Source organism: Gigantopelta aegis, chromosome 2, assembly GCF_016097555.1.
Source record: "Gigantopelta aegis isolate Gae_Host chromosome 2, Gae_host_genome, whole genome shotgun sequence".
Classification (NCBI taxonomy): Eukaryota; Metazoa; Mollusca; class Gastropoda; order Neomphalida; family Peltospiridae; genus Gigantopelta; species Gigantopelta aegis.
Genome location: NC_054700.1, coordinates 39,214,744 through 39,235,028, shown reverse-complemented (window position 1 = coordinate 39,235,028; position 20,285 = coordinate 39,214,744). Strand labels below are relative to the sequence as shown.

General features: G+C 34.8%; 1 protein-coding gene across 4 annotated transcripts in view; it reads left to right on the top strand.

Moving 5' to 3' along the window:
- LOC121385203 (clumping factor B-like) overlaps positions 1–20,285 on the top strand; it is a 62,541-nt gene that overhangs the window by 16,723 nt on the left and 25,533 nt on the right. For 3 of the 4 annotated variants that reach the window (XM_041515802.1, XM_041515784.1, XM_041515777.1), the window contains exons 6-9: positions 3,619–3,722; positions 6,282–6,406; positions 14,844–14,996; positions 17,377–17,459. In XM_041515802.1, the coding sequence (XP_041371736.1) occupies positions 3,619–3,722; positions 6,282–6,406; positions 14,844–14,996; positions 17,377–17,459 (465 nt within the window). The remainder of the gene's footprint in view (positions 1–3,618; positions 3,723–6,281; positions 6,407–14,843; positions 14,997–17,376; positions 17,460–20,285) is intronic. The other variant, XM_041515793.1, reaches the window with a different exon arrangement.

Genomic DNA, 20,285 nt, shown 5'->3' with positions numbered 1-20,285 from the left:
TAAAAAGATGAAGTGTTGTAGTGTAATTGATTAATTTATATAAAGTGCTTGCATGAACTGTTGCATCGATTTACAGGCGAGCACTCAATCGAACGCATCCTAGGAATTTACCCAACCGAATAAAACCGAACCGAGCCGAGTGATAAAAACAAAATGGCAGCCAACAATGTTCTGAAACGTGTGTTTACATTTTGTCGTAGAGTAACATACTTTGTTGTGCCTTAATGGTTCAAATGATCAATTAAGCAGAAAAACAATGTATGTATATTAATAAATTATCTGACCACAAAAGTTGGCATTTTATTTGACAACTCGGAAAATTGTAAATTCTGTTTAAGATTTGCAATTCCATCCGCGATTCCGTGATCGCGGAAAATCGGTACCCCTAATAGAGGCTATATGTAAGCATTTGATAAATTAAGAATTGTAATAAGCGTTGGGTGGCGAATTAGCGTAGGGGGTTACATTTTTTAAAGATGTAATTAAACGTAGGGTGCTGAATAAGCGTAGACACCAACATTTTTTCATTTATTTAGCACTCGAGAGTAGTTATCAAAGACTATTGAATCAATCAACATCTCAGTTAAAAATATTCTTGTTTTACATTTGTTTTCTTCCAATATTATTAATTATTACAGAGTAACACTTTATCCTTAATTATACCATTTACACTTTTATCATATTCCCATCAGTCATGTATATCAGTACAATATGTCCGTTTGAGAGCATTATGTCCAAACCTTACATGAACATTATTGTCCATTTCCAGACCACGTGGCAACACTATATCAACCAGCCTCGATGGCATAATGGTTAAGCCATCAGACTACAGGCTGGTAGGTACAGGGTTCAACCCAGAGCGAGTTCTTAAGGCCACTACACCCTCTTCTCTCTAACTAACCACTAACCAACTAACAACTAACCCACTGTCCTCGACAGACAGCCCAGATAGCTGAGGCATGTGCCCAGGACAGCGTACTTGAACCTTAATTGGATATAAGCACGAAAATAAGTTGAAATGAAATGAACACTATATCAAAGCCACAAGCGAGCCTTATGTCTAAATTGTTTGAGAACATTGTCTGAATCATAGAACATTATGTCTAAATTATGTGAGAACATTATGTCTAAATCATATTAGAACATCATGTCTAAATCATACAAGAACATTATGTCTAAATCACATGTGAACATTATGTCTAAATCAAATGACAACATTATGTCTAAATCATATTAGAACATGTCTAAATCATACAAGAACATTATGTCTAAATCATACAAGAACATTATGTCTAAATCACATAAGAACATTATGTCTAAATCACATAAGAACATTATGTCTAAATCACATAAGAACATAATGTCTAAATCAAATAAGAACATTATGTCTAAATCACATAAGAACATTATGTCTAAATCACATAAGAACATAATGTCTAAATCAAATAAGAACATTATGTCTAAATCACATAAGAACATTATGTCTAAATCACATAAGAACATTATATCTAAATCACATAAGAACATTATGTCTAAAGCATACAAGAACATTATGTCTAAATCACATAAGAACATTATATCTAAATCACATAAGAACATTATGTCTAAATCACATAAGAACATTATATCTAAATCACATAAGAACATTATGTGCAGATCATAAGGGAACATTATGTTACTTTATCCTGCACCCACTGTTTCTACTGACAGAATATGATGACGGATGAAGCAAAGTCATAACCTGCTACTATCAGGATATGACTTTTGATGTCCTACACATAGCTATATTACAAAATCGCTCATTTGACCTCTAGGTCATCATCAACAATGTGGTTGAAATAACAGAAATAATAGCTTTTGCCCTTACTTTTTGTGGTCTGCAGGATAAAGATAATAACTAGTAAATGATGTCGGATATCTGCTTTATCCTGTTCAGGCCGAATGAGAAGAAATTTAACTCGGCAGAGCCTCATGGAATTTCCCATTCTCACCTTCACAGAATAAAGCAGATATCCGATGTCAATTATTAGTTACTCTCTATGTAAATGTCGTGAAATGAATATTTTAATAATAAGTTTTGTTTAGTTTTGTTTTTCTTCTTTTGGGGGTATAAATATAGATCTTGTGCTTTAGTATGGATGTTAGACTTATTGTGACATGTACATCGGACTAAACTACTTATATCTAGACTGGTACTGTGTGTCTTTGTCAGTCTGTTATATGCACATTTCTAGTGAGGAGGGGTGGCATTTAGTATGCCTTAATTAAAAACAAAAATGCTTTGGGAGAGGGATTACGTTTTTGGCCATTTTGTTCCAGTTGTGACCAAAAGACAAAAGAAAACAAAACACAGTTTTTATATTTTTTAAAAATTCAACAGTGTTGATAAAAAAAATGTGTCTGTAACAGGGAAGAGTAGTTTGTAATGACTGTTAAGTAATTTTAGGCAATGGAGAAGTCTTTTTATTACAAATAAAGGTATGAGAAAGGAGACACACAAAAGCCAGATTTTGTATATAATTGTTTAACAGCATAAACAAAAATGACACGATTTTATCTTTGATTCACATGAGTTGAAAAGCTAACCAGTAGCGCTACCCATCATAAAACAAAGTTTGATTGTTTTAAAGGGACATTCCTGAGTTTGCTGCATTGTAAGATGTTTCGGACTAATAAAATATTTCTACGATTAAGCTCACATATTAAATATATTTTCTTGTTTAGAATATCAGTGTCTGTATATTCAGTGTGTTTTTGGTCGTCTTAATATTTGTAAGAAGCCCAAACTGGATTTTGTCTTCAAATAATTTCGTACAAACGAAAAAACTATATTTTAGGAAATAAAATGAAATTTAACCAAGTACAAATATTACAATGATCAGAAACACGTTTAATATACAGCCACTAATATTTTATGCAAAAAAAAAATATTTGATATGTAATTATAATTGTTAAAAGGTCGTTGTTAGTTGATAACATCTCAGGGGTGGATTAGGTTTCCCAGTTGCACGGTCTCCCCCTCCCCCGGCTAAAAAAAAACCCCACCCCACAATGTAGATCTAAATTGATGTCCACGTAAAATGTATAATTTCAAATTATAAACATTTACATATTGTTTCAGAAACCCCCCTTACCTAAAGCGTAATCCGCCCCTTCATCTTAAAAATTGCAGCAAACTGAGGAATGTCCCTTTAAAACCTTGTGCCCATTGGAGGCCTATAGAACATTAACAATAATGGACATCACAATTTAATACAAAACATACACACCATGCATGTCCATGTTAGAATGTGTAGAGTCTGATTGGAAATATGTCATGCTGGTCACTATATTCAAGAATCTAAGGGACTCTAGAATTATTTGTCTAACTCTAAAACTAATCCAAACCCTAATTTGTAGGCTAAACTGAACAAATAATCTAGACCCATTATTTTAGCCACGAGAAAACTACATTGCAGCCGGAATAGTTCATGTCTAAAATATATCATCACTAAACATACATATGTATATGGTATATACCATATAGAGAAATGTGTTGGAGTTTTCAATGATGAAGGTGTGGACAATGTTTTGGAAAGTGTTCAAAGTCACCATTCCAATGATTGTTTTGTGTTGCAGGTTCATCAATATTCAACAGAGACTGACTTGGATACTGACTGGGATACTGACTCAGTAACAGATACAGAATCTGAGACGCATTCTGACCGTGGTGATCAGTCTAGGTACTGTGACAACCTCACGGAACTATAGGACATGCTGTCCTCATTTCACTATTTCCCAGACAGCATCGCCACATTGGCTCAATGTTCACTAGCATTTATTCAGATAGCATCAGTGCACTAGCACCTACTCAGTATCAGCATATTGGCTCAATGTTCACTAGCATTTATTCAATAACATCAGTGCACTAGCACCTACTCAGTATCAGCACATTGGCTCAATGTTCACTAGCATTTATTCAGATAGCATCAGTGCACTAGCACCTACTCAGTATCAGCATATTGGCTCAGTGTTCACTAGCATTTATTCAATAGCATCAGTGCACTAGCACCTACTCAGTATCAGCATATTGACTCAATTTTCACTAGCATTTATTCAGATAGTATCAGTACACTAGCACCTACTCAGTATCAGCACATTGGCTCAATGTTCACTAGCATTTATTCAGATAGCATCAGTGCACTAGCACCTACTCAGTATCAGCATATTGGCTCAGTGTTCACAAGCATTTATTCAATAACATCAGTGCACTAGCATCTACTCAGTATCAGCGCATTGACTCAATGTTCACTAGCATTTATTCAGATAGTATCAGTACACTAGCACTAGCACCTACTCAGCATCAACACATTGACTCAATGTTCACTGGCATTTATTCAATAGCATCAGTGCACTAGCACCTACTCAGTATCAGCACATTGGCTCAATGTTCACTAGCATTTATTCAATAGCATAAGTGCACTAGCACCTACTCGGTATCAGCACATTGGCTCAATGTTCACTAGCATTTATTCAGATAGCATCAGTGCACTAGCACCTACTCGGTATCAGCATATTGGCTCAATGTTCACTAGCATTTATTCAATAGCATCAGTGCATTAGCACCTACTCAGTATCAGCATATTGGCTCAATGTTCACTAGCATTTATTCAGATAGCATCAGTGCACTAGCACCTACCCAGTATCAGCATATTGGCTCAATGTTCACTAGCATGTATTCAGATAGCATCAGTGCACTAGCACCTACCCAGTATCAGCATATTGGCTCAATGTTCACTAACATTTATTCAATAGCATCAGTGCATTAGCACCTACTCAGTATCAGCATATTGGCTCAATGTTCACTAGCATTTATTCAGATAGCACCAGTGCACTAGCACCTACTCAGTATCAGCATATTGGCTCAATGTTCACTAGCATTTATTCAGATAGCATCAGTACACTAGCTCTTACTCAGTATCAGCATATTGGCTCAATGTTCACTAGCATTTATTCAGATAGCATCAGTACACTAGCACCTACTCAGTATCAGCATATTGGCTCAATGTTCACTAGCATTTATTCAGATAGCATCAGTGCACTAGCACCTACTCAGTATCAGCACCTTTTTTCAATGTTCACTAGCATTTATTCAGATAGCACCAGTGCACTAGCACCTACTCAGTATCAGCATATTGGCTCATTGTTCACTAACATTTATTCAGATAGCATCAATACACTAGCACCTACTCAGTATGAGCATATTGGCTCAATGTTCACTAGCATTTATTCAGATAGCATCAGTGCACTAGCACCTACTCAGTATCAGCACCTTTTTTCAATGTTCACTAGCATTTATTCAGATAGCACCAGTGCACTAGCACCTACTCAGTATCAGCATATTGGCTCATTGTTCACTAACATTTATTCAGATAGCATCAATACACTAGCACCTACTCAGTATCAGCACATTGACTCAATGTTCACTAGCATTTATTCAGATAGCATCAGTACACTAGCACCTACTCAGTATCAGCATATTGGCACTATGGCAAGTATCTACTCAGATAACATCAGCACATTGTCTTGAACCTTTAATTAATACAAGCATTAGTTTGGCTCGAAATCAGAGAAGGTTCAAGCATAAAGAGATGCGTAAAGCTTCTCTCCTGGACTGGACAAACAGCACAGATAACTGAAAGGCCTGTTTCCATACATGCAGTGTTTGGCGTGATGCCAGGAACCAAGGAAGGAAGAAATGTTTTATTTAATGACATACATTTTAACTACAGTTAATTGACATCAGACATACGGTTAAGGACCTCACACAGATAGTAAGACAGGAAACCCACTACTGCCGTATCATGGGCTATTCTTTTCAATCAGCGGCAAGGGATCTTTTATATGCAACATCCTACAGACTGGATAGTACACATCATGGCCTTTATTATACTAGTTGTGAAGCATTGGCTGGAACGAGAAACATGTACAAGAGTCTACAATGTATTAAAATTAGGAAAGGAAGGAATTGAATAATGAATAACTTAATTATCTTGAATGTATATATATATATATATATATATATATGAGTGAATGAATGAATGAATGAAAAGAATGAATGAATGAAAATGAAGGAGTGAATGAATGAATGAAATAATTGAATTTAATGAATGCATGATTGAACTGTAGGAATGAAATAAATTATTGAATTGATAAATGAATGAATGAATACAGGCATTGCATGAATGATTGAATGAATCAATCAACGATTAAATGAATGAACGAAATATCTTTTGTTTTAGAAAACCTCTGCCGGAGCCACCTGATTCTTCTAAGGAACTGGTTAGCAAGACACAAGAAATCCCACCTACTTCTACACGGCCTGACCCTACGCAAACTACCAGCGACCAACAACTGCCGGATGAAGGTGAGAGGTTAAAGATACTTGTCAAAATTTCCCACCCAGGCTTAAATACGAGAAACACGACCTAGGAGAAAATAAAGTTTTAACTGAAATGAGGTCCAGAACTTAAATTAAGATGAAAACAGCTACACTATAATAAAGACCAAAGATGCAATTTAGGATAGCAATGGAGAACAGAATGTCATTCCAAGACTTTGTTAGTCCTATACAAAACACGCTTCAATGTCCATAGGGCTTTATTTCAGTAATTTTTAGCATTTTTAAGGAAATGGGCTTCATTTCACATGGGCTTAAATATGGGAAATCCTTGTAAAATAAAGTTATTCATCTATTATGTAATGCTTGAGAAGTGGAAAACTTAATGTTAAAATGTATTTTGTTTAACGACACCACTAGAGCATATTGATTTATTAATCATCGGCTACTGGATGTCAAACATTTGGTAATTTTTGACATATAGTCTTAGAGAATAAACCCGCTATATTTTTCCATTAGTAGCAAGGGATCTTTTATATGCACCATCCCACAGACAGGATAGCACATACCTGACCTTTGATATACCAGTCATGGTGCACTGGCTGGAACAAAAAATAGCCCGATGGGCCCACAAACGGGGATCAATCCCAGACCAACTGTGCATCAAGTGAGTGCTTTACCACTGGGCTACGTCCTGCCCCGGATATCCTTGTCCTTATTTTACAACATGCAGTCGTATTTCTGTCTTCAATTTAGGACCGATTTCTCGAAGACGGTTGAGGCATGATAGACAATTTAAGTGAAAACTGACCACGTAGATTTTTCAGTTGATGCTAGTGTGAACTGAAAGAAATACATTGAGCACATGTATAGTTGAGTCATAAGAAAGTGTGTACAATGTTATTTTTCAGTTCATACTTGCATGAAACAAAAATTCTAAATGGTCGGGATGGTGAAAAGTTAAAAATAAAATCTCTTTATTCAGATCCAAAACAAGATATTAAAAAGTTAAAAACAGTATCTCTTAATAAATTTATGCTTCAAAACAAGATATTGAAAAGTTAAAAAACAGTATCTCTTAATAAATTCATGCTTCAAAACAAGATAGTGAAAAGTTAAAAACAGTATATTTTTAAAGCAACACCCCACTGTTTGTCATGTCATTACTTGCTGTAGCGGCTTAACACGTTTCCTGCCGTTGATGTGTATACACGTCAAGCGTCATCACAATGACGTCACTTTACATTGTTTTCATTTAAAAATCGTTTTCTAAATTAATTTTTGACATTTTTGTCAAAAACAAAGTAAGAAAATGTCAATAAATAGTCTTAGAATGACATATCCAAATATTTGCTAAATTGCTGTTGTACATCTTATGTTTTTTTAAAAAACAAAAATGACCCGTCAAATGGCACGTGCTATTGTTTGTTATTGTTTCTTGTTTTTTTGGTAGCGGTTTCTTTTATCTCTACAAATTTGTCATAATATAGTATTATATATGAACTACATTATGACAGTTGCATTAAAATAGAAAAAGTATCACTTTTAATGCCTAAAAAGGTACAAACACAATCAAATAATTGTAATCCGACGGCATAAACAGTCGTCGAAAAGCGCCATTTCCCTATTTCTATTTATAAATAACAGGTCATGTGACAGCACATTTCCCGCCATACAATTTGACAGCAGTAGTACACATTGCTTGCATGTGCGGCTAACTGTTTTCATTAATAATTACAACGTGGTTACTTATACTACAGCAGACGATTCTAACTAGCTATGTTTACTTGAACAGTTACGTCGACTATATGATCGAATACGCACATGTGCTCGGTGTTCGTCGTTGTTTTGTTGTGTGTTGTTTTTCTGCCAGTTTTTCCTTTTCAACATTCACATTAGTATTAATCACTACTGAGTGGATATATATTTGTTCTCATTTTTAAAAAATGAATTACAAACGATAGGTTACGAATATCTGCTGAAGTAGTCTGTAGAATACCTTGACCTACATTATTTTCAATAACCAATCACAAAACATTCTCGTTTCGTGTCACACATAATTATGTGGCGCCACCGGTGTTTTGTTTTTATTACTGTACCAGTCGCGGATCCAAGGATTTGGTGTGGAGGGAGGGGGGTGGGGGGTGCCGTGCATGGCTTTTTTGAATAAGCATATATAAGCATTGAATGTTTTGTAATAATGTTGTATGGTGGATGACAATCGTTTTAAAAATTAGGCATGTGTGCTGGGATTTTAGGTATGGGTGTCTGGAGAGCGAAGTTTATAGGGGATTTCTGTAATGCTCCGCCGGAATATGTATTGATTTTTTTTTTTTTTAATCTGCTCGAGCAGGGACCGGAAAGGGGGGGGGGGGGGGGGGTCGACCCATTCCCTGCACACACATCTGCAAATGTTATAAAGATAAATTAATCATCATGAGGTAAACTGTAGTTGTGTTGCACTGTTGGATCTATTGTATTTTGATAAATTTATTAGTACCAAAATCTAAAATTCGGGCGAATACGACAGAGACATTCGGGCAAATTGAGCTGGCCTGAAACCTTTTCTTCATGTATTAGTAGTTCCAACATTTCTCCCACAATACTAGTTGTAATTAAATCCGTGTAAAATTGTGTAGTGCTTCGTTTGAAACCCTATATTATATATAGCTGGTTGGCAGTAACGCTAAAACTAATAAATGTTGTATTCAGGATGTAATAATCACAAATCATAAAACGATCCTATATTGTTGATAAAAATATCAAAGAAAAATCGCAAAAACTTCGAAGTGTAGTTGACCTATATTATCGACACTTGACCCAGATACAATACTTTGCGGGACCAACTGCCAGTGATTTCTTCTTCTTTCACTCCGTCAGTAAAAATGTCAGAAGAAGTTGCACAAATATAAATTCATGATTCCGATAATAATGTTTTAAATGTTTACTTATGTGACATCTCAAGTGACCTATTGTGGTAGGGAGCACATTTTCTACGTCCGCTTGGACTACTGTGCATCACGCATAAACGTTTCAAATTTTTGACTTCTCAATGTTTTTTTTATCAGTTCCAACTACTACATTTTGTGCCACACATAAACACATTCTGACCTTCCTCTCCAAGGGCTTAAGCGACAGGGCCCAAAATGAAAAAACAAAATGAAAAAAAATGATGAAGTGGCATAGGCCTAAGCGTACGGGCTCTCATTTTTGTTGGGGATGCAGGCAGATTTCTGCCAGAGTTGAACGAAAATCCCTGAATCTAGATAACAACAATTATTCATATTAGCTTTACTGCCAAAAAGCAGGGTCTCAGCTAACGGGTAGAGGCAATGGTGTGTGTGTGTATGTGTTTTATTTTTTATTTAACGACACCACTAGAGCACAGTGATTTATTAATCATCGGCTATTGGATGTCAAACATTTGGTAATTTTGACATACTAGTAGTCTTAGAGAGAAAACCCCCAACATTTTTCCATTAGTAGCAAGGCATCTTTATATATACCATCCCAAAGACAGGATAGTACATACCACAGCCTTTGATATACCAGTCATGGAGCACTGGCTGGAACGAGAAATAGCCCAGTGAGCCCGCCGATGGGAATTAATCCCAAACCAGCTGCCCTTTACCACTGGGCTGCATCCCGCCCCTGGAGTGGGAGGAATGCATTGGGGTGGGGGGGGTAAAATAATATAAAAATAGTTTATTGATACTGATGTTTTAAGTATGTAACCTTCCTGAAATGACCACAAAATGGTGTCTTGCACCTTCCATGCTCATTGGTTCATTGTTTAAATCTTAGTTACAGCCATGAACAGCTATATAGGGTTGCAAATGAATCACTACATATTTTTACATGGATTACAACTAATATTGTGTCAGAGTAAAATGATGGAAATACATGGTGAAAAGGTTGTAGGCTAGCTCATTTGCCCGAAATGCTATACCTGGATAGTATTCAAATAATATATAAAGGCAAATAGATGACCAGTGTATATAACTTGTGAATGTCCCCTAGGTGGGGATGGAGTTCACAATAGTTATATAGAAATTGCATATTCGTGACCCATTTCCTTGTGAATTTGGTCATTCTACCCCTCTCCTAAAGGTGGGGCACAAATAGGGGAAAATTAAGCCAATTATCGTGTCCAGGAATACCACACAAATATCAATTTTGCGAATTTCATTAATATCGTGTCCTCTGCCCCCCCCCCCCCCCCCCCCCCCCCCCTCCCCAGGCAGGAGACAAATTCATTAAACCATCTATCATATAGACAAATGCATTTAAACTATTATGTTTACAGAAATACTAGACCATTTCCAACCAAATTTATTTGGTAGTTGCTCTCACCCATGGAAAACCCAAAACCATGAATTTGGTCATTTTAATCCCCCTAGGAAAATGGGTGCTCCGCATTCCATGTGTTTGGTAGTTGTGGTCAGCAATTTACTCAGGTGACTGTTTAGATCTATTTTGTATCATGCATAAGTGTTCAACACTGGATACACATTATGTATACGGTACATATTGAATTTTAATTAGGGCTCACATGTTGATGTTTGTTTCTTTGGGTTTAAAACATTTTTTAGATGAATGGACATTTTTCTTTTTTTATACAATTGTGACCGTGTGAAGCACTATGGCAAGTATCTTGTGTCACAATAAATTACGGAAATGCATAAAATCCTTTTTACTATTTCTATTATTCTAATATCAGTGTCCAGGGTTTCTGCCAGAGGGTATGAAGGGTAAAATTATGTACCCTAAAATCTTGGGAATTAATGGATACGTTTTAATAATTTTTAGAACGATTATAGTAAGATAGCTGCTGCTTAAAGTGTGTACATGAAATGCAGTGTCCAATTTAAAACGATTCCAAACCCCATAACCACCTAGTAGCGGCAGTTGTGATGTGGAGTTTTCAAGTACCCTCAAATTATTGATTACTGGTGTCCTTTACTTTTGACCTTATGACCCAAAAGTTGCATGCACACAGCAAATAGTTTCCAGTTTTACATACCTTACTATGGTAACCAATAGTTTGCATTGGGTACCATGGTAACAGTTTCGATCTGGGTACCATGGTAACATATAGTTTTGAACTGGTTACTATGATAACAGAATTAATAAGCTTCATATATCTTTTCTACAGGCATAGTACAATTATGTCACTATACATTGTTGTTCTTTCTCGGTCCTTGAAAATGATATTTTTTTTGGAATTTGTTTTCTGTTTTGCATTGGTTACCTTGGTAACAGAATTCACAATTTTCACCCATCTCTTGTAAACAGCTGGGAGCTTATTATTACATCATTATACAGTGATTTGTATTCAAATAAATTCATTTAAAACATTTCATATGAGAAACGGTTCTTCTTTTTGCATTGGTTACCATGGTAACAGAATTAATAATGTTCATTTGAAAATGACAGAAAGTGAAAGGGCATATACCTTTTTTTAAATCTTGTGTCATTTGACAAAGATATATAAAGTAATAGAGATAGTATACATATTTTTAGTGTCTAGATAATGTTGGACACAATGTCCACAAGTTACAAAAATGCGTTGATGGTAGTATGTGCATTTGACCCTATTATTCAAAAACAAAATTGGCTATCTACTTAATTCTTTTTCTAAATCGAGTAGTATGGTTAACAGATCACATCATAGACTTAAATTAAAAGCAAAATATTAGTTTTAAATTAAAGTTTTCATAATTATTAATAAAAAATGGTATATTGAAAGTTGCAGCTGTTGCCATGGTAACATAAATAATATAACTGACTATAAAATGTTAGCATTATGTAGGTGGATATTCTTAGTATATATGTGTATAATTTCATGCTGAAATGTCAACTGATTTTAATAATATTACCAGAAATGTATAATGGTTAATGTTGGAAATTATGTTCATAATTTACAAAAAAATGTGTTGATAGCCGAATGCGCATCTGACCCTATTTTTCAGAAAAACCACGGTTGTCGACTTAATTTTTTCTTTACATCAAGCAGTATGGTTAATAAATCACAGCATAGACTTAAATTGAAAAATATATATTAGTTTTTAATTAAAGTTTTCATAATTATTAATGAAAATATGGTATATTGAAATTTGCAGGTGTTGCCATGGTAACATAAATAATATAACTGACTATAAAATGTTAGCGTTACGTAGGTGGATATTCTTAGTATATATGAGTGTAATTTCATGCTGAAATGTCAACTGATTTTAATAATATTACCAGAAATGTATAATAGTTAATGTTGGAAATTATGTTCATAATTTACAAAAATGCGTTGATAGCCGAATGCGCATCTGACCCTATTTTTCAGAAAAAACGTGGTTGTCGACTTAATTGTATGTTTACATCAAGCAGTATGGTTAATAAATCACAGCATAGACTTAAATTAAAAGACAAATATTAGTTTTTAATTAAAGTTTTCATAATTATTAATGAAAATATGGTATATTGAAATTTGCAGCTGTTGCCATGGTAACATAAACAATATAACTGACTATAAAATGTTAGCATTACGTAGGTGGATATTCTTAGTATATATGTGTGTAATTTTATGCTGAAATGTCAACTGATTTTAATAATATTACTAAAAATGTATAATAGATAATGTTGGACATTATCTTCATAATTTACAAAAAAGCGTTGATGACAGTATGTGCATTGCACCCTATTATTCTGAAAAAAATGGCAGTCTACTTAATTTTTTCTTTAAATCAATCACTATGCTTAATAAATCACAGCATACACTTAAATTAAAAGAAAAAATAGTGTTTTATTCATGTTTTCTTAATTATTAATGAAACAATTGTATATTGAAATTTGCAGCTGTTGCCATGGTAACATAAATAAAATAACCATCTACAAAATGCTATCATTACGTAGGTGGATCATTATGGTATATATGGGTGTAATTTTATGTTAAAATGTCCATGGATTTTAATAAAATTACTAGAAATGTAGAACAGGTGAAAATTCTTTAAATTTAGCAAAAAGAATGCGGCAGGATAAGGGTTAATATAGTCTGGTTTAGGAAATAGTTCCTCGTAAAATAATACTAAAAAAATTTGATATGCCTTTTGAAATCTTTCTTTGATGATTACAAGTAGGTTGACCTCTGTGGTATTTAAATAACCCACTGGTTTGAAATTACTTTTTATAATGTAGTACTAACTGATAACAACCGTGCAAGTGGTATAGTGCCACTTGTATAACAGCAACACGAGGCGGTGCTCTGACATGAGGGTGGCTGACTGAAACATTTTGTGGTCAAACTATGTTGATTTGTTTTGCACAGTACTTGTCAGTTGAGAGCACTCCCTAAAATTAGTAGTCACATGACTCTCTCGATAGTGTAGGATTGTTTACAGAATATATTCTGACATAGAAATTGTATTGAACTGCATGGAGTAATTAATGGTGGTGTGGAATCTTAATAAATACATGCTTCAAAACAAGATAGTGAAAAGTTGAAAACAGTATCTCTTAATAAATTCATGCTTCAAAACAAGATAGTGAAAAGTTAAAAAACAGTATCTCTTAATAAATTCATGCTTCAAAACAAGATAGTGAAAAGTTAAAAAACAGTATCTCTTAATAAATTCATGTTTCAAAACAAGATGGGAAAAAGTTAAAAAACAGTATCTCTTAATAAATTCATGTTTCAAAACAAGGTGGGAAAAAGTTAAAAACAGTATCATTTAATAAAAAAAAGTAAAGTTTGTTTTATTTAACGACGCCGCTAGAGCACATTGATTTTTTATCTTATCATCGGCTATTGGACGTCAAACATATGGTCATTCTGACACTGTTTTTAGAGGAAACCCGCTGTCGCCACATAGGCTACTCTTTTTACGACAGGCAGCAAGGGATCTTTTATTTGCGCTTCCCACAGGCAGGATAGCACAAACCATGGCCTTTGTTGAACCAGTTATGGATCACTGGTCGGTGCAAGTGGTTTACACCTACCCATTGAGCCTTGCGGAGCACTCACTCGGGGTTTGGAGTCGGTATCTCGATTAAAAATCCCATGCCTCGACTGGGATCCGAACCCAGTACCTACCAGCCTGTAGACCGATGGCCTGCCACGACGCCACCGAGGCCGGTCATTTAATAAATTCATGCTTCAAAACAAAATGGTGAAAAGTTAAAAAAAACAGTATCACTTAATAAATTCATGCTTCAAAACAAGATAGCGAAAAGTTAAAAAACCAGTATCTCTTAATAAATTCATGCTTCAAAACAAAATAGCGAAAAGTTAAAAAAACAGTATCTCTTAATAAATTCATGTTTCAAAACAAGATGGGGACACATTAAAAACGGTATTTCTTAATAAATTCATGTTTCAAAACAAGATGGGGACACATTAAAAACGGTATCTCTTAATAAATTCATTCTTCAAAATAAGGTGGTGAGGAGTTAAAAACCGAATCTCTTCTTGCAGATGAAAAACGAGAAAGTGAGAAGTTACAAAAGACAGATCACTATGTCAGCAAAGGTGTAAACCTTTTCAATAACGCTGATGACTCAGGAGATGGTGTGTCAGGTGCACAGAGTCCTCATGTTAGTGACACGACTCAAACACAGACCGGTGGAGGTATGTGCAGTTTAGCTGCATCTGCTTGTATAACATGTTTTCACATTTCTTACTTACATGTATATACTGTGTTACAAACACAGACATATTTTTAAATACATGTATAAATATATAAAAACCATCGCCGCTGCTACAAAGTGCCTGCTTCCTACGCCAGTGGTAACACATGTATACCTTCACTGACAGAAACTTACTGTTCTTGTAACTCAATGCCACTCTTCTATGTCTAGTTTGCTTGTAGTTGTTTCTAGTCTCTGTCTCATTAAGTATACTCCAGCCAGTGCACCATGACTGATATATCAAAGGCCATGGTATGTGCTATCCTGTCTGGGATGGTGCATATAACCCTCTCAATAGTGTTAATATTTTTACAGAATATATTCTGACATAGAAATTGTATTGAACTGCTTGGAGTAATTAATGGTGGTGTGGAACCTTAATAAATACATGTTTCAAAACAAAATGGTGAAGAGTTAAAAAACAGTATCTCTTAATAAATACATGTTTCAAAACAAGATGGGGACACATTAAAAACGGTATCTCTTAATAAATTCATTCTTCAGAACAAGATGGGAAAAAGTAAAAAACAGTATCTCTTAATAAATTCATGTTTCAAAACAAAATAGTGAAAAGTTAAAAAACAGTATCTCTTAATAAATTCATGTTTCAAAACAAGATGGGGACACATTAAAAATGGTATCTCTTAATAAATTCATTCTTCAAAACAAGGTGGTGAGGAGTTAAAAACCGAATCTCTTCATGCAGATGAAAAAAACTAATCTCTTCATGCAGATGAAAAACAAGAAAGTGAGGAGTTACAAAAGACACATCAACATCTCAGCAAAGGTGTAAAAAACAGTATCTCTTAATAAATACATGCTTCAAAACAAGATAGTGAAAAGTTAAAAAAAACAGTATCTCTTAATAAATTCATGCTTCAAAACAACATAGTGAAAAGTTAAAAAACAGAGTCTCTTAATAAATTCATTTTTCAAAACAAGATGGGGGAAAAAGTTAAAAGCAGTATTTCAAAATAAATTTATGCTTCAAACAAGATGGGGACACATTAAATCGGTATCTCATACAGGGTTGAAAATTAACATGAAAACCGTGGTTGCCAGCACAGCCAGTTGAAGACAGATCTTACTGGCCCTTCTCAAATTCAACTATCCCTCCAGTTATCACATTGTAATTTAAATGCACAGCCAAAATCAAAACTGGAATATTCTTTGTTGAATAATAATCATGTGCTCACCGTATATAGTCTGTTTCCTTAAAAAAAACCCTAAATTATTACTTACTTGTCATTGTTGTTATTAATTATTATATTCAAGATTACTACAACTGTTAGTTACAACATAACATTGATTCAGTAAATATTTCAGTTAATCAAGTTTTATTAAAATTGGAAGGATAAGGATATAGCTCGGTGGTAAAGCATTCATCTGATGTGCTGTCTGTTTGGGATCGATCCCCGTCAGTGGGAAAATGTAGCAGATTTCCTCTCAAAAACTTAATAAATCAATGTGCTCTAGTAGTATCATTAAACAAAACAAACTTTAGCTTTAATACTGGGCTATTTTACATTTTATGCTCATTGTGATCCAATTTAATTGGACCCAGCCACGTCTTATTAGTTCTGTGTTGATATTCTCGAAAACGTGTAAGTCTCAAGTTGCATGATTTAAGCAGAAATTTATGACTTAACAGCTACCATTGTAACAGCTTTAGCTCTATGTTACTAGTATTGGTAATTTTGACATACAGTCCTAGAGTTTGTTTTATGTTATAGGTCTCAGCCTACAGTTTTATGCTCCAGATCTCAACATAGTTATATTGATATATTAATCATCAGCTATTGGATGTCAAACATTTGGTAATTTTGACATATAGTTTTAGAGAGGAAACCCGCTACATTTTTCCAGTAGTAGCAAGGGATCTTTTATATGCACCATCCCACAGACAGTATAACACATATCACAGCCTTTCATATACCAGTTGTGGTGCACGGACTGGAACGAGAAATAGCCCCAATGGTCCAACGAACGGGGATCAATCCCAAACTGACCGTGCTTTACCACATATCATGGAATACACCCTCTATGTTAATGTGCCTATGCAAGTGTGTGTGCATGCATGTGGATGTATGAGTATTTATGTTTGTATGCATGTGTATGTGGTTTTTTATGTGTGTGAGTGTGTATTGTGCATGAGTGTGTGTACAACAATTTTAAAGTGAGTGGAACCACATTTTTTACTAACCTTTTCTAATGCTACAAAAATTAATCTTTTATTCCATACATGTGTTATTAAGATTTGAGAAAAATATTTGTGGAAGCAATGTGTTTATTATCTTTTTTCCCTTTCCTTCCCTTTCTAGATATTAGCAAGGGAGCAATGGAAAAAGGGAAAACCAAGCAGAAAACAACTACTCAACAGCAGAAGTCAACAGTTAAAGCCGAGGTACACAAAACACCACCACAGACTGAGTGACTAAAATACCCACAACATTAATACTGTTTAGGCACTGCACTTATACTGTTAAAGCTGTCATGGTGTTAGAAGTGAAATTTCAAAATAGTGCAAGTTATGTGTGCTGTATTGTAGAACTCTCTTAATAGGGAGATGCGAGATAGCATCCATAAAGAAAAGATGTTTAGAAATTTTATATAGAATTTGATCTTTCTTTGACTTTGGAGGTCTATAGACATTGATAGTTTGAGTAATGCTTGACTTTGGAGGTCTGTAGAGATTGATAATTTGAGTAATGTTTGATTTTGGAGGTCTGTAGACATTGATAGTTTGAGTAATGTTAAGTAGATACAGTCAAACCTGTCTTAAACTGTCACACAAGGGAGTAGAGAAAAAATGGCCACTTAAGACAGGTGGCCGCTCATTACAGGTTGCCGCATATATAGTCTTTGAAACGTTTATCCTCATATGCCGTTGAATTAGGGCCAGAGTATCAATAAAGTTCAGTTCAGTTGTTTCTTTTGTTGCTGTCTGTAGACCTACATCTAATTAATGGCCGTGTGCTCCACAGTTTACTATAAATTAACTTAAGAAATAAGGTAATTAGAATGTATTATTTTAACAGTTCTTAATAAGTTTGTTTTCTTTTTCCATTTAATTATACAATGGGCGTCTTAGCTCAGAACAGGGGAGATAATAAAACAGGTGGCGCGTCACTCGTCAGGGTCCAACAAACTCGGACAATAGCTGTATTTTTTTTCATTGCTTTGTCATTCTTTGTTATACCACAATCATAACGGACCAAAACCTTATGGGTTCTGTACATGACGTTCCTATACAGCACGGTTCTGCACAGGACGGTCTATAGTATACGCTGCAGTGAACGGTTACCAGTTGACGTTTGTCTACACGTGTACTGAGATATGGGGAGGTGGGGGGGGGGGGGGGGGGGGGGGGCAGTAAAATCAGTAATAATAAAGAAAATATATGTATATTGTGGATAATAGTATTAAAAAATATATATAGTGATGACGGCTCTGTACAAGACGTTCCTACACAGGGCGGTCTAGTATTTTATATACTAAGATATGGTGGAAAACACATTAACAGTAAAGGGAATAAATATATATTTTGTATCGTTCCTACACAGGGCGGTCTAGTATTTTTATATACTTAGATATGGTGGAAAACACATTAACAGTAAAGGGAATAAATATATATTTTGTATATAAAGAAAATATATGTATATTTTGGATAATACTCGGGGGGAAAAAAAAAATATATATATATATATTTAACGTGTGCGTGTGCGTATTAAAAAAAAATATATAGTGATGACGGCTCTGTACAGGACGTTCCTACACAGCACGGTTCTGCACAGGACGTTCTATAGTATACACTGCAGTGAATGCATGGGCGTACGACCTGGGGGGGGGGGGGGATCCCCCCCCCCCCAAATTCGGGCAAAACGGGGGGAAATTCGGGCAAATTTTATCTGGGTAAAATGTCGGGCAAATCAACCCCTCCAGCCCCCCTAAATCAAAGAGTCCCCATACGCCCATGAGTGAATGGTTACCAGTTGTTACCAGCTGACGTTTGTCTACATGTGTACTGAGATATGAGGGTGGAAGTCAGTAATAATAAAGAAAATATATGTATATTGTGGATAATAATCAATAAAATATATATGTGCATATGTATCGTCAACGTCCCTAACTGCGTTATGCTTCAAATTCCGTTCACTTTGTTTTCTCGTGCACGGTTCGCGCAATCAACATCCGATTTGTTGTCATCGGCATGTCATTCATTTATGAGGTTTTTCTTCACAGTTCAGGAACATTTTTATAAACAATAAAGTTGAGAAAAGTAAGTATCTAAATACAAAACTTTACAAACCCCTAAAACCATTAATTTTACAAAGTCGTTTTCGTTTATTCCTTAAAATTACCGATATCGGATCCACATGACTCGTAGAAATTGACTTAAAATGGAGAAAGACGAATTAACATTCGATGCGTGTCACATGACCTCACACGTGCCAGATCAACAAGGCCAAAGAATTTTATTTTTATGATTTGTAGGACCCCTGTTGTTAGAATTTGTTTTCAATTATTATATTCGATCTGCAAAAGGTATGCTACATTTTTGTGCCTCTATTGTAGTGAATAGTATTCATAATACATTCATAACAGTTGTAAATAATTTTGAGTATATAAATTTTGTTAATTTAGAATCAATTCATTAAAAAAATTATATTTTACAAACTATGCGCAGGTATGGACGTAATGCCTATCAGTATTGACATCAAGTGTGAGCGATGTGTGTTGATAAAACGCGGACTGGACCAGAACGCTTGACAAATTGAATTTTTCCTTTTAAAAAAATTAAGTGTTCAGCAACTGTGCATAATTAAGAAACATATATTTTTTCATGTAGTTGTCTTTAAAATGGAAAATGATGAACTGCGCATGCGCATTACGATACTTTTTGCAAATGCATGCGCCTGAATGCAGTTAGAAACGTCGCACTTTTTCCTGTTTATTCTAGGGTGTTTCACTTTTGTTTACTAGAATGGATTTGTTTTACATCCAAATTGTTGATTTTTTACGTTAAATGATTAAAATCTATTTTGTTTCACGTATCGTAGCTGAAAAATGTAGAACAATATTTCCGTAAATATCATATTCGTGTTTTTGTTGTTTGGGACGTCGATGGTATAACGTGTGCGTGTGTAGTATTAAACAAATATATATATATAGTGATGACGGCTCTATACAGGACGTTCCTACACAGGGCGGTCTAGTATTTTATATACTT